This window comes from Scyliorhinus torazame, chromosome 7 (assembly GCF_047496885.1).
Source record: "Scyliorhinus torazame isolate Kashiwa2021f chromosome 7, sScyTor2.1, whole genome shotgun sequence".
NCBI lineage: Eukaryota > Metazoa > Chordata > Chondrichthyes > Carcharhiniformes > Scyliorhinidae > Scyliorhinus > Scyliorhinus torazame.
The window spans coordinates 163276010-163291591 of record NC_092713.1 but is presented as its reverse complement, the minus strand read 5'-3'; the positions used below and the strand labels follow the sequence as shown (position 1 = coordinate 163291591).

General features: G+C 46.7%; 1 protein-coding gene across 7 annotated transcripts in view; it reads right to left on the bottom strand.

Moving 5' to 3' along the window:
* The window catches only part of LOC140426657 (2-5A-dependent ribonuclease-like), a 76513-nt gene that overhangs the window by 18855 nt on the left and 42076 nt on the right, over nt 1-15582 (bottom strand). For 6 of the 7 annotated variants that reach the window (XM_072511747.1, XM_072511746.1, XM_072511749.1 and 3 more), the window contains 2 exons: nt 14261-14478; nt 5880-6012 (listed from right to left, as the gene is read on the bottom strand). In XM_072511747.1, the coding sequence (XP_072367848.1) occupies nt 5880-6012; nt 14261-14478 (351 nt within the window). The remainder of the gene's footprint in view (nt 1-5879; nt 6013-14260; nt 14479-15582) is intronic. The other variant, XM_072511751.1, reaches the window with a different exon arrangement.

Below are 15582 nucleotides of genomic sequence, written 5' to 3'. Positions count from 1 at the left end.
ATCGGTATTCACGGTGGAGAAAGGCATGGATGTTAGGAAACTAAGGGAAATAAATAGTGATGTCTTGAGAAGTGTGCATATTACAGAGGAGGAGGTGCTAGAAGTCTTAAAGCGCATCAAGGTAGATAAATCCCCGGGACCTGATGAAATGTATCCCAGGATGTTGTGGGAGGCTGGGGAGGAAATTGCGGGTCCCCTAACAGAGATATTTGAATCATCGGCAGCCACAGGTGAGGTGCCTGAAGATTGGAGAGTAGCGAATGTTGTGCCCTCGTTTAAGAAGGGCAGCAGGGAAAAGTCTGGGAACTACAGACCGGTGAGCCTAACGTCGGTAGTAGGTAAGTTGCTAGAAGGTATTCTGAGAGACAGGATCTACAAGCATTTAGAGAGGCAAGGACTGATTCGGGGCAGTCAGCATGGCTTTGTGCGTGGAAAATCATGTCTCACAAATTTGATTGAGTTTTTTGAGGGGGTGACCAAGAAGGTAGATGAGGGCAGTGCAGTAGACATTGTCTACATGGACTTTAGCAAAGCCTTTGACAAGGTACCGCATGGTAGGTTGTTGCAGAAGGTTAAAGCTCACGGGGTCCAGGGTGAGGTTGCCAATTGGATTCAAAATTGGCTGGACGACAGAAACTGAGGGTGGTTGTAGAGGGTTGTTTTTCAAACTGGAGGCCTGTGACCATTGGTGTGCCTCAGGGATCGGTGCTGGGTCCACTGTTATTTGTGATTAATATTAATGATTTGGATGAGAATTTAGGAGGCATGGTTAGTAAGTTTGCAGATGGCACCAAGATTGGTGGCACAGTGGATAGTGAAGAAGGTTATCTAGGATTGCAACGGGATCTTGATCAATTAGGCCAGTGGGCCGACGAATGGCAGATGGAGTTTAATTTAGATAAATGTGAGGTGATGCATTTTGGCAGATCGAATCAGGCCAGGACCTACTCAGTTAATGGTATGGCGTTGGGGAGAGTTATAGAACAAAGAGATCTAGGAGTACAGGTTCATAGCTCCTTGAAGGTGGAGTCGCAGGTGGACAGGGTGGTGAAGAAGGCATTCGGCATGCTTGGTTTCATTGGTCAGAACATTGAATACAGGAGTTGGGACGTCTTGTTGAAGTTGTACAAGACATTGGTACAGCCACACTTGGAATACTGTGTGCAGTTCTGGTCACCCTATTATAGAAAGGATATTATTAAACTAGAAAGAGTGCAGAAAAGATTTACTAGGATGTTACCGGGACTTGATGGTTTGAGTTATAAGGAGAGGCTGGATAGACTGGGACTTTTTTCCCTGGAACGTAGGAGGCTTAGGGGTGATCTTATAGAGGTCTATAAAATAATGAGGGGCATAGATAAGGTAGATAGTCAACATCTTTTCCCAAAGGTAGGGGAGTCTAAAACTAGAGGGCATAGGTTTAAGGTGAGAGGGGAGAGATTCAGAAGGGCCCAGAGGGGCAATTTCTTCTCTCAGAGGGTAGTGAGTGTCTGGAATGTGCTGCCAGAGGTAGTAGTAGAGGCGGGTACAATTGTGTCTTTTAAAAAGCATTTAGATAGTTACATGGGTAAGATGGGTATAGAGGGTTATGGGCCAAGTGCGGGCAACTGGGACTAGCTTAATGGTAAAAACTGGGCGGCATGGACTGGTTGGGCCGAAGGGCCTGTTTCCATGCTGTAAACTTCTATGATTCTAACAGACTCGGGGGCGCCTATTCACCTCATTTGGAAGTGCATACGTGCCTTGGACAATAACAACCAGGACCTGCCCAGCTATCAAGGTACCCGCCCCTAATTGGCCAGAATCTATAAGGGTGATCGAAACCCTATTAATCTATTGGATCCCGAGTTGGGACCGCCCGAAAGATTGGAGGATAAGAGGAACAGCACGACCAACGCTAGCTCTCTTTTGGGACCGGCCTCTGCCCCACCAACTGTAGCATATCAACCAGCCAAGTTCAAGGACCCGCGATCGCTACCTGAAGGACGAGCCGCAGCCTAGACGTACCTGACGACTTCCAGCCGCCACACGTGGGGATTCAGACAAAGGTCTTGTCTAACCTGCACAGAGCCGGTCACTTGAAAGTTAAGTAAAGTTCATTTAAGCTCACGTTTGGTATGTTGCCTCCCAGGTGCAAGGGTACGTGATGTCTCGGATCGTGTTTTCCGGGTCCTTAGGGGGGAGGGGGAGCAGCCCCAAGTCGTGGTCCACATTGGCACCAACGACATAGGTAGGAAAGGGGACAAGGATGTCAGGCAGGCTTTCAGGGAGCTAGGATGGAAGCTCAGAACTAGAACAAACAGAGTTGTTATCTCTGGGTTGTTGCCCGTGCCACGTGATAGTGAGATGAGGAATAGGGAGAGAGAGCATTTAAACACGTGGCTACAGGGATGGTGCAGGCGGGAGGGTTTCAGATTTTTGGATAACTGGGGCTCTTTCTGGGGAAGGTGGGACCTCTACAGACAGGATGGTCTACATCTGAACCTGAGGGGCACAAATATCCTGGGGGGGAGATTTGTTAGTGCTCTTTGGGGGGGTTTAAACTAATGCAGCAGGGGCATGGGAACCTGGATTGTAGTTTTAGGGTAAGGGAGAATGAGAGTATAGAGGTCAGGAGCACAGATTTGACGTCGCAGGAGGGGGCCAGCGTTCAGGTAGGTGGTTTGAAGTGTGTCTACTTCAATGCCAGGAGTATACGAAACAAGGTAGGGGAACTGGCAGCGTGGGTTGGTACCTGGGACTTCGATGTTGTGGCCATTTCGGAGACATGGATAGAGCAGGGACAGGAATGGATGTTGCAGGTTCCGGGGTTTAGGTGTTTTAGTAAGCTCAGAGAAGGAGGCAAAAGAGGGGGAGGTGTGGCGCTGCTAGTCAAGAGCAGTATTACGGTGGCGGAGAGGATGCTAGATGGGGACTCTTCTTCCGAGGTAGTATTGGCTGAAGTTAGAAACAGGAAAGGAGAGGTCACCCTGTTGGGAGTTTTTTATAGGCCTCCTAATAGTTCTAGGGATGTAGAGGAAAGGATGGCGAAGATGATTCTGGATATGAGCGAAAGTAACAGGGTAGTTATTATGGGAGACTTTAACTTTCCAAATATTGACTGGAAAATATATAGTTCGAGTACAATAGATGGGTCGTTTTTTGTACAGTGTGTGCAGGAGGGTTTCCTGAAACAATATGTTGACAGGCCAACAAGAGGCGAGGCCACGTTGGATTTGGTTTTGGGTAATGAACCAGGCCAGGTGTTGGATTTGGAGGTAGGAGAGCACTTTGGGGACAGTGACCACAATTCGGTGACGTTTACGTTAATGATGGAAAGGGATAAGTATACACCGCAGGGCAAGAGTTATAGCTGGGGGAAGGGCAATTATGATGCCATTAGACGTGACTTGGGGGGGATAAGGTGGAGAAGTAGGCTGCAAGTGTTGGGCACACTGGATAAGTGGGGCTTGTTCAAGGATCAGCTACTGCGTGTTCTTGATAAGTATGTACCGGTCAGACAGGGAGGAAGGCGTCGAGCGAGGGAACCGTGGTTTACCAAGGAAGTGGAATCTCTTGTTAAGAGGAAGAAGAAGGCCTATGTGAAGATGAAGTGTGAAGTTTCGGTTGGGGCGATGGATAGTTACAAGGTAGCGAGGAAGGATCTAAAGAGAGAGCTAAGACGAGCAAGGAGGGGACATGAGAAGTATTTGGCAGGAAGGATCAAGGAAAACCCAAAAGCTTTCTATAGGTATGTCAGGAATAAGCGAATGACTAGGGAAAGAGTAGGACCAGTCAAGGACAGGGATGGGAAATTGTGTGTGGAGTCTGAAGAGATAGGCGAGATACTAAATGAATATTTTTCGTCAGTATTCACTCAGGAAAAAGATAATGTTGTGGAGGAGAATGCTGAGCCCCAGGCTAATAGAATAGATGGCATTGAGGTACGTAGGGAAGAGGTGTTGGCAATTCTGGACAGGCTGAAAATAGATAAGTCCCCGGGACCTGATGGGATTTATCCTAGGATTCTATGGGAGGCCAGGGAAGAGATTGCTGGACCTTTGGCTTTGATTTTTATGTCATCATTGGCTACAGGAATAGTGCCAGAGGACTGGAGGACAGCAAATGTGGTCCCTTTGTTCAAAAAGGGGAGCAGAGACAACCCCAGCAACTATAGACCGGTGAGCCTCACGTCTGTAGTGGGTAAAGTCTTGGAGGGGATTATAAGGGACAAGATTTATAATCATCTAGATAGGAATAATATGATCAGGGATAGTCAGCATGGCTTTGTGAAGGGTAGGTCATGCCTCACAAACCTTATTGAGTTCTTTGAGAAGGTGACTGAACAGGTAGACGAGGGTAGAGCAGTTGATGTGGTGTATATGGATTTCAGCAAAGCGTTTGATAAGGTTCCCCACGGTAGGCTATTGCAAAAAATACGGAGGCTGGGGATTGAGGGTGATTTAGAGATGTGGATCAGAAATTGGCTAGCTGAAAGAAGACAGAGGGTGGTGGTTGATGGGAAATGTTCAGAATGGAGTACAGTCACAAGTGGAGTACCACAAGGATCTGTTCTGGGGCCGTTGCTGTTTGTCATTTTTATCAATGACCTAGAGGAAGGCGCAGAAGGGTGGGTGAGTAAATTTGCAGACGATACTAAAGTCGGTGGTGTTGTCGATAGTGTGGAAGGATGTAGCAGGTTACAGAGGGATATAGATAAGCTGCAGAGCTGGGCTGAGAGGTGGCAAATGGAGTTTAATGTAGAGAAGTGTGAGGTGATGCACTTTGGAAGGAATAACAGGAATGCGGAATATTTGGCTAATGGTAAAGTTCTTGAAAGTGTGGATGAGCAGAGGGATCTAGGTGTCCATGTACATAGATCCCTGAAAGTTGCCACCCAGGTTGATAGGGTTGTGAAGAAGGCCTATGGAGTGTTGGCCTTTATTGGTAGAGGGATTGAGTTCCGGAGTCGGGAGGTCATGTTGCAGCTGTACAGAACTCTGGTCCGGCCGCATTTGGAGTATTGCGTACAGTTCTGGTCACCGCATTATAGGAAGGACGTGGAGGCTTTGGAGCGGGTGCAGAGGAGATTTACCAGGATGTTGCCTGGTATGGAGGGAAAATCTTATGAGGAAAGGCTGACGGACTTGAGGTTGTTTTCGTTGGAGAGAAGAAGGTTAAGAGGAGACTTAATAGAGGCATACAAAATGATCAGGGGAATGGATAGGGTGGACAGTGAGAGCCTTCTCCCGCGGATGGATATGGCTGGCACGAGGGGACATAACTTTAAACTGAGGGGTAATAGATATAGGACAGAGGTCAGAGGTAGGTTCTTTACGCAAAGAGTAGTGAGGCCGTGGAATGCCCTACCTGCTACAGTAGTGAACTCGCCAACATTGAGGGCATTTAAAAGTTTATTGGATAAACATATGGATGATAATGGCATAGTGTAGATTAGATGGCTTTTGTTTCGGTGCAACATCGTGGGCCGAAGGGCCTGTACTGCGCTGTATTGTTCTATGTTCTATGTTCTAAGCTGTGACGTATAGTTAATGTGCAGTAGCGTGTAGATTATTAAGTATAGAACCAATCCTGTGTCTAATAATAAACAATAATTGAACTAATATACTGGTTGTGTGGTCATTTGTCCAATACACGGAACCTACTCATGTCTTGTGGTTACTAATAAAGAGAGAGGTCCAACAGCACAGACAGTGACCAAGCCGGGAATCGAACCTGGGACCCTGGCGCTGTGAAGCAACAGTGCTAACCACTGTGCTACCATGCCGCCCTATTGAGGTCTTTAGCAGCTGATAGCATCTAAGCCACACACATGTAACTGTCATTCGGTGCTAATCAGACCCCAGACAGCTCTGGGGATTACAGATTCAAAGCTGTACCTTCTCTGTCCACTTGTGAAAGGATCTCTCCTGGTCCTCGCCCGCCTTGTTCAAAATCTGGACTATCTGACTGGAAACATTCCGTTTTGTCACATCGTTTTCATTGGCAACGCCTTGGATAAACTGGCTCTTTCTGGAATGAAAACATAAAAAGCTCAGTTACGGGCTGGGTAACGTTGTGGCTAACGTCCATCCCTACCTCTGGACCAGAAGCTCTGGGTTCAAGTCTCACTATCAGGACTTGTGGGCGACAGAAATTGGGTTCATAACATGATTATCAACCTGGAAATCTTTCCAAGAAGCCCGGTGAGAGGCAGTAAGAGCGGGAGAAGTTTCCTGGTCAGCCAGACTGCAGAAGGTAACAGCAAACCACTGTAATTATCTGCCAAGTATCATCATGGGCCAATCCATTAGAAACATAGAAAATAGAGGCAGGAGGAGGCCATTCGGCCCTTCGAACCTGATTCTGTCTTCCCCTCCATTTCCTTTTATCCCTTTCGCCCTAAGAGCTAATAATAATAATAATCTTTATTAATGTCATAAGTAGGCTTGCATTAACTGCAATGAAGTTACTGTGAAAATCCCCTAGTCGCCACGTTCCGGCGCCTGTTCGGGTACACAGAGGGAGAATTCAGAATATCCAATTCATCTAACCTGCACGTCTGGCTGCAGACACGGGGAGAACGTGCAGCCGCCGCACTGACAGTGAACCAAGCCGGGAATCGAACCTGGGACCCTGGCACTGTGAAGCAACAGTGCTAACCACTGTGCTACCATGCACTGCTGCCTCACGGTGCCAAGAGCCCTATTATTATTATTATTAACCACTGCATCACCGTGCTGCCCCAACTGAGTTCTGTATTAGTGAATTCCACAGGCCGACCACTCACTGGGTGAAGAAATTTCTCTTCATCTCACTTTTAAATGGTTGACCCCGTATCCTCAGACTGTGACCCCTGGTTCTGGGCACCCCCACAATCGGGAACATCCTTCTTGCATCTACCCTGTCTAGTCCTGTTAGAATTTTATTGGTTTCTATGAGATCCCCCTTCACTCTTCTAAACTCCAGTGAATATAATCCTAAGCAACTCAATCTCTCCTCATATGTCTGTCCCGCCACCCCAGGAATCAGCCTGGTAAACCTTCGCTGCATTCCCTCCATAGCAAGAACATCCTTCCTCAGAAAAGGACACCAAAACTGCACACAATACTCCATGTGTGGCCTCACCAAGGCCCTGTACAATTGCAGCAAGAAGTCCATGGTCGCAACTCCCTCTTAATGCATGGCAACTGAATGAGATGACACCTCAGCAACACAAATGCTAGCTTGTATATAAGTACACAGTATTGACGGAATGGGGAATTAATCAGATTAATTGCAGTTCCTCAATAGCTCTCTATTGTAAAACCTCATTGCAGCTTAATATTAACTGCAGCCCAAAAATGGTGTAGGTGCTGAGGGGATCAATTGAAAGACAGTACTTTTTAAAGGATTGTCAACAGATTTTTGATTGTGCCTCAGTGAAGCACCTTGGGATATTTTGGATATTAAAGGATCTATGTAAACACAACTTGCTGCTGTATTTGTAGAGAAGTACAAAACATTTAACCGGGTCCATGGTTCAGACTGCTCCATCACCATTGCTGGAGATGTACTGTCGCACCGGCAGGACATACCCTCCAGAGTGGCATAGAGTCAGAGGATATCCCAGCATTGATTCCGCATCTCTTTAAGTCACAGAGCACCAGATCAAACAGTGGCAAGGGACCCTCCTACTGATTACCAGTGACTGCCTCCCCCCACACCCTCAGCTGATGAATCAGTCAAACACCATTTGGAAGCAGTACTGTGGAGAGGAAGTCAATAGAGTATATTCTGCGTGGAGAACTTCAACACTTATTACTAAGAAGAGCACTGAGACGAGTGACTCACCTCCAGACTGCCCAAAGCTCATCCACTTGCCTGGATGAATGCAGCTCCAATAACACTCAAACTCAACACCATCCAGGACAAAGGAACTGTTTGATCTGCACTACATCAATCATCTTAAACATTCACTCTCTGCACGCACAGTAGCAAAGGTGATAACCATCTATAAGATGCACTGGAACAACTCACCAAGGTTCCTTAGGCAGCACCTTCCAAACCCTCTACCAGGGTTGCAGACACATGGGAACACCACAACCTGCAAGTTCCCCTCCAAGCCACTCATTATACTGATTTGGAAATAGAGCACCGTTCCTTCACTGTCACTGGGTGAAAATCCTGGGACACCCTCACTAACAGCACTGTGGGTGTCCCTACACCACATTGACTGCAGCGGATTAAGAAGGCAGTTCACCACCACCTTCTCAAGGGCAATTAGGGATGGGCAATAAATGCTGGACTAGCCAGCGACGGCCACATCCAATGAGGGAATAAAAACGCTTCTTTCGGCTTTTGAGAAACCAATAAACAAGGGCGTGACATTGGTCTGTATCAGCAACATGAAATGACTTTCTAGTAAAGCATCAACAGACCTTTCACATTGCTCAGTTCTTCTTTCCACTGAACTTCTAACTCTCAGATACTTGTCTCCTAATCTCACTTTCCCTTCTACTTGGTTGTAAATTAAAAATCTTGGCAATATTTTCCAAGTCAATGGTGTTTAACTAAAGCACGTCCATGTAAGAGAGTCACCAAGCAAACCAATAGGAAATTCAGAAAAAACCTCTTCACCCAGAGATTGGTGAGAATGTTGGGAGGTTAGCTGAGCTCAGTTGGCTGGATGGTGGGTTCGTGATGTGGAGCGATGCCAACAGCGTGGGTTCAATTCCCATGCCGGCTGAGGTTATTCATGAAGGCCTCGCCTTCTCAACCTTGCCCCTCGCCTGAGGTGTGGTGACCCTCAGGTTAAATCACCACCAGTCAACTCTTTCTCAAAGGAGAGAGCAGTCTATGGTCCTGGGGACTATGGTAACTTTCACTTTCAATTTCGGTGAGAATGTGGAACGTGCTTTCACAGAGAGTGGTTGAAGTAAATAGGTTGGATGCATTCATGGGGAAGCTGGACAAATGTCTGAGGGAGAAGGGAATAGAGGGTTGGGATGATAGATTTAGTTGAGGGAAGATAGGAGGAGGCTTGAGTGGACCATAAACACCAGCATGGACTGGCTGGGATAAATGATTGCTTCTGTGCCATAGCCCATGTGTAAAATAAATGTTGTGACAGTGTATACCACCAAGCTGCTGATTAGCTACCAGCCTGTCGCTGGTTTAGATCAGTTTTATCATCACAGCACTTTGTCCAAGACACTATCAAACCTGGAGAGAAGGTAAATCAAGAAGCAACGATTAGGTTTTAACTTTCCTCAGATTGTAAGGTGACTTGAGGAAGAGAAGGAGTTCCCCCTATGGAGAGCCTGCTACAAGGGGCTGTAATCATTCTTTGTTTCATTGCCATGTCTCAGTCCTGACTCAGTTGGTAGCATTCCCCCCCTTGGAGGCACTCAGAGTCAGATTGAAGACCCAGTTCAGGGTTTGAATTTACAAATCAAGGCTGACATTCCGGGGCAGCAGTGAAGGAGCGATAATATGGGCGGGATTCTCTGGCATGTTTCTCGGCGGCGGCAGGCAGCCCCCCTGTTGGCCAGCGGTGGAATCCTCTGGTCCTGCCGCTGTCAATGGGAGTTCCCATTGAATCCACCCCATGCAGATGGAAAACCATGGCGGGCGAGCGCCATCGGCTAAACCGGAAGATCCTGCCGGCCTGAACAGCCGGAAGATCTCAATCATTGTCACTTTTGGATGAAATTCTAAACCCAGATCCTATGTGCTTGCTGCGGTGGATGTAAAAGATCCCCGATGGTGGCTATTCTGAAGAAGACCAGGGGAGTTATCACTGGTCCAACCTATACCAATACTTATTGGTATAAGTATTGGCCAATACTTATCCCTCAATCAACATCACAATTGGCTGCTACATTATTACATTGCAACAGGGGCTACACTTCAAAAACATACAGCGCCCTGAGCGGTCCGAGAATCGTGAAAACACAAATGCAAGTTTTTCTTAAAGGACGGAGAGGATTTGAGGAAGGGAAAACTGTGTAGGCAGGTGATTTGGAGTTTAGAAGGAATGAAGTGCAAAGATTGAAACAGAGAAGGCAATGGTGTGCGAGGCGGGCAAAGTCACGGACCAGAGGACAAGTACAATATTCAAGTGCTGAATGGCCTTGAGGTCAGCAGAGGATCAGAGCCTTTGAAGGAAAACAAAGTGTCTGACGCAAGAAGGGAGCCACAATTCTTGGAATGTCTTCAGCACAGGGGAGATGGGGGGAAATTACACTTGAGAATGGAGCAGACATTGCGAGACGAGAATGAAGGGTAATAAGTGGAGGGTTACAGATGAATGTGAGAGAGTTGCAAAGAAACCGTCAACCAGGATTAAGCTTTTGATCACCTCGAAGGGCATGGGGCAGATCACGCGATGCTGTTCCACCTGGTACAGCACATTGTGTGATGCAGAGGGAACGCAAAGTGAAGGCCGTGAATGATTGCGCAATGTTGATATTAGCTGGAGAGGTGTAGAAGCCAGGTATTTCGAATACAACTAGTATAGGTAAAAGATAGCTGTTTAAGCATAAAAATTAAGCCCTAATTTTAAATACTCATTTAAAACTAAGAATTTCAGCACCCATAAATTCAGGTCTTCAATAGATACATGAAACAGCATAAAATTCCATCATAGATTAAAACAGCACAGTTGCAAGACGATTTGACACTGCTTGTGCTAATTGTCAAGGACAAGGGCTGAATACCATAGCAACATGAAGGCACCATTGTTCACAATGGTGATAACAGCTAAGTCAATAGAAGACCATGATGTGGAGATGCCGGCGTTGGACTGGGGTGAGCACAGTACGAAGTCTTACAACACCAGGTTAAAGTCCAACAGGTTTGTTTCGATGTCACTAGCTTTCAGAGCGCTGCTCCTTCCTCAGGTGAATGAGAAGACCAGTTTTTGTTGGTAAAGATTTAGCGGAATATCACATTCCATAACATGTAGACATGAAACAATTAAAAGCTAATGTTGCACATTGAAGATGGATGGCTTGCCATCAAATCAAATGTGTTTGAGTCTAACCCAAGCCAATTAGGATTATATTGGGGTGTGATTAGATGATTTAAGACAGACATGAAAGTGTATAACTAAAAAGTTTCCCCCCGCCATCTTTAGTCTTTGTGTTGTCGTGTTGTCTTTTTGTTAGTTAGTGTCGTGTTGTCTTTTCCGGGGTGTTAATCTGTGTCAGTGATGCAGTGTACTTTTGACTTTGAGTTTGAGTTTAGCTGAAGATTATCTCTCTCTCTTCATGTTTCATTGCCAGACTTTGACCTTTTAAAAGTTACTTTCGAGCTGTCTGCCTAAGCAAAAAAGATAATGTCTGTAATTCTCTGAAAGCTTCGAATTGTCTACGAATTGCCTTTTAAATGACTTTCAAATTGTAATCCAGCAACTACAAATAAAACAATTCTTTTTGGCACCTGAGAAGTTTTAACTGCAAATTTCTGCTGAATCCCAGTGTTCGCAAAGTGCTACTGGTAACCGAATAGCAGAAATGATATAAATTCCTTCAACTTTACACAGTCGAATAATACTAGGAATCCAACAACTTGGCGTAGTCCAGAAATATATTAGATCTTTCAACTTGTCGTAGTGCCCCAGGACTTTGATTCATTAACTAAGCTTCCCCCAACTTGGCGTAGTTCGGCAGGCTAAGATTCCCTCAGTTGCAGATTTCAACAAGAGGGCAGAGATGTTTGAAGGTCAGGACAATAAAAATGGGAGTTTTCTGTACAATGCAAGCCTCTTGTCCCCAGTGTATGGTTTCAATATACTGACTAGCAGCCTCTCAGCAGTGCTGCAGTACCATCTGATGTTGACATCATCGAACAGGGAGAATGTGAGGACTGCCTAGTACAAGGAGTTAGCAAATAGGTGTTCCTGCCTCAGCTTAAATCCATCCCAGAATGTTGGGATGATAGTCTTCCCACCTCAGTGAATTTATCAAATGAGTTTTGTCAGCCCTCACGGGACAGAAACTCTGAAATGACGATTAGCACTCCGAGAATGCCACAAAAGTGTGGGAAAGTGACGTTTCTTCTGGAGTTCAGGTACACTGTTCAAATGAATAAAAAAGAAAAACATGCATTTATATGGCACCTTTCACAAGTTCAGTATGTTCCAAAACACTTGACCGCTAACAGAGTAGTCACTATTTGAATGTCTGAGGGCAGCACGGTGGCGCAGTGGTTAGCACTGCCGCCTCACGCGTCGAGAACAAGGTTTCGATCCCAGCTCCGGGTTACTATGCGTGTGTCGTTTGCACATTCTCCCTGTGTCTGCTTGGGTCCCACCCCTACAACCCAAAGATGTGCAGTGTAGGAGGATTGGGCATACTAAATTGCCCCCGAATTGGAAAAGAAAATTGGGTACACCAAATTTATTTTAAAAACTACTGGAATGTCTGAAATAACCAATTTCGATACAAGTCCCACAAACATAAATTAGATGAACGACCAGGTGATCTGTTTTGCAGATTAAGTGATCAATGTTGGTTTGAAAATTGGAGAACTCCTCGTGTCGTCATTGAATATTCCTGTGGAATCTTTTCTACCCACTTGAGAGGGCAAATTGGGCCTTGGCTTATGCTTTCATAAGAGGGTCAGTGCAGCACACCCTCAGTACTAACCCTCCGACAGTGCAGCACTCCCTCAGTACTGACCCTCTGACAGTGCTGCACATCCGCAGTACTGACCCTCTGGCAGTGCAGCACTCCCTCAGTACTGACCCTCTGACAGTGCAGCACTCCCTCAGTACTGACCCTCTGACAGTGCCACACACCCTCAGTACTGACCCTCTGACAGTGCAGCACTCCCTCAGTACTGACCCTCTGACAGTGCCGCACACCCTCAGTACTGACCCTCTGACAGTGCAGCACTCCCTCAGTACTGACCCTCTGACAGTGCAACACTCCCTCAGTACTGACCCACTGACAGTGCAGCACTCTCTCAGTACTGACCCTCTGACAGTACAGCACTCCCTCAGTACTGACCCTCTGACAGTGCAGCACTCCCTCAGTACTGACCCTCTGACAGTGCAGCAGTCCCTCAGAACTGACCCTCTGACAGTGCAGCACTCCCTCAGTACTGACCCTCTGACAGTGCAGCACTCCCAAAGTACTGACCCTCTGACAGTGCAGCACTCTCTCAGTACTGACCCTCTAACAGTGCAGCTCTCCCTCAGTACTGACTCTCTGACAGTGCAGCACTCCCTCAGTACTGACCCTCTGACAGTGCAGCACTCCCTCAGCACTGGCCCTCTGACAGTGCAGCACTCTCTCAGTCCTGACCCTCTGACAGTGCAGCACTCCCTCAGTACTGACCCTCTGACAGTGCAGCACTATCTCAGTACTGATCCTCTGACAGTGCAGCTCTCCCTCAGTACTGACCCTCTGACAGTGCAGCATTCCCTCAGTACTGACCCTCTGACAGGCCGCACACCCTCAGTACTGACCCTCTGACAGTGCAGCACTCCCTCAGTACTGACCCTCTGACAGTGCAGCACTCACTCAGTACTGATCCTCTGACAGTGCAGCACTCCCTCAGCACTGACCCTCTGACAGTGCCGCACACCCTCAGTACTGTCCCTCTGACAGTGCAGCACTCCCTCAGTACTGACCCTCTGACAGTGCAGCACTCCCTCAGTACTGACCCTCTGACAGTGCAGCACTCCCTCAGTACTGACCCTCTGACAGTGCAGCACTCCCTCAGTACTGACCCTCTGACAGTGCAGCACTCCCTCAGCACTGACTCTGACAGAGCGGCACTGCCTCAAACTTAGAAACTTACTGACCAATCCACGGCGACCGGCTTCAGAGAAGAAGCTTTACTACACAGATAGTCCTCATATGTCTAATCTGGGACTGCTCGATTCTCAGAATGGCTGTGTGAATATTCCCTGTCACAGCATTAACATCCCTTCAGTGTTAGAAATGGAGAGGGTGGGTATGTTCTTGTGGTGTCGCAAACATTACCTGGACTTAGGATCAGTTATGTGATGTAGAAATTCTTCCTGATGTAAATGGGCAGTACTGCATTCGGTCACCTAATCATGAAATTTGCTCTCAGCACTGAACAATCTCTTCTAACTGTTATGAAGAATAATGCACCCATAGTGTGGAACAATAGAGAGCTATCAGTAGCATGCTGACACCTCTCCTTTTAGAGCACGTCAGAATTCAATCGGAAATACTACACTTCTCAAGCAGTTTTTCAGGCACAATTAGGAATTCTGGAAACTCAAATTTTTCTTAACATTCCCTGGGCTAATTGGACTCACCCTACATCTTTCCACAGCAACGGATGTTGCTTGATCTTGGTTAGTGTAGCTCTCTTCTCCGCCAGCACTAACAAGCGTTCAATGAAATCTCTGGCTTCAGCATTTTCGGATTGGCAAAGATCATCATCGAGAGAAGGATTATTCTCACACAGATCCTCCTCACTGCTATAGGGATCCTTCCCGCCAGTCATAACATAGTGCAATAGCCATCCGAGAGCCTATTCAGTCAAGAAAACCACATTAGACCCAACATGTTGTCCAAAGGTATGTAGGTTAAGTGGGGTTATGGGGTTACGGGGATGGAGCAGAGGAGTGGGCCTGGATGGGGTGCTCTTTCGGAGGGGTGGTGCAGACTTTTTAAAAATAAATTTATAGTACCCAGTTATTTTTTTCCAATTAAGGGGCAATTTAGCGTGGCCAATCCACCTAACCAGTACATCTTTGGGTTGTGGGGGTGAGACCTACACAGACACGAGGAGAATGTGCAAACTATAGACAGACAGTGAACCGGGGCCGGGATTGAACCCGGGTCTTCAGCACAGTAGGCAGCAGTGCTAACCACTGTACCATCGTGCTGCCCAGGGTCAGTGCAGACTTTATGGGCTGATTGGCACTGTAGGGATTCTATGATTCAATGTTGTCAAGTGAAAAGGAAATCCAGTTAAATCCCAGCTCCACAAGTGTGCAGCACATAAATTTATATAGAATTCTGTTTTCCTCCCCCTCCCCATTCTATTTATAAACGCTTGTTTTCCATGGAAAATTTCCAGCACAGAGGAGACCATTCAGCCCATCCAGTCTGTGCTAGCTGTCTGAAAGACCTGTCCCAATTTCCAGTCCGCTTTCTACGACGTGTGCAATTTTTCGTTTGCAAAAGTTTATTTTTTGCCGGTAAGGTTATTCTATGTCTTAACAACTTTTTGCACAATGCTTCCCAGCCTCTTGGTTTCTCATTTCTGGTCTGCACCAGGGAATCGTAGAATCCGTACAGTCCTGAAGCAGGCCATTTGGCCCATCAAGTCGGCACCAACCCTCCCGAGTTCAGCATCATTCCTGTAAGCGGGCCCCAAGGCCCCGATGATCAAGAACTTGCCTATACTGCCCATACAATAGTGCGGTCCGGGGAATGAGGCTGGAAGAATGAAACCACCTCCTCCCCATTGTGTGTCCTGGCTTCTGCACTGTCACAAGTTCGCTCATGTACATTTCTCCTGTCTTCTGGAAGGTAGCACAATAAATACCCAAGGGAGACTAGGCTAATTGTAAAACAACCAGTTGCATGTAATATATAAATAAACAATTTACTGTTTCAATAAATATTC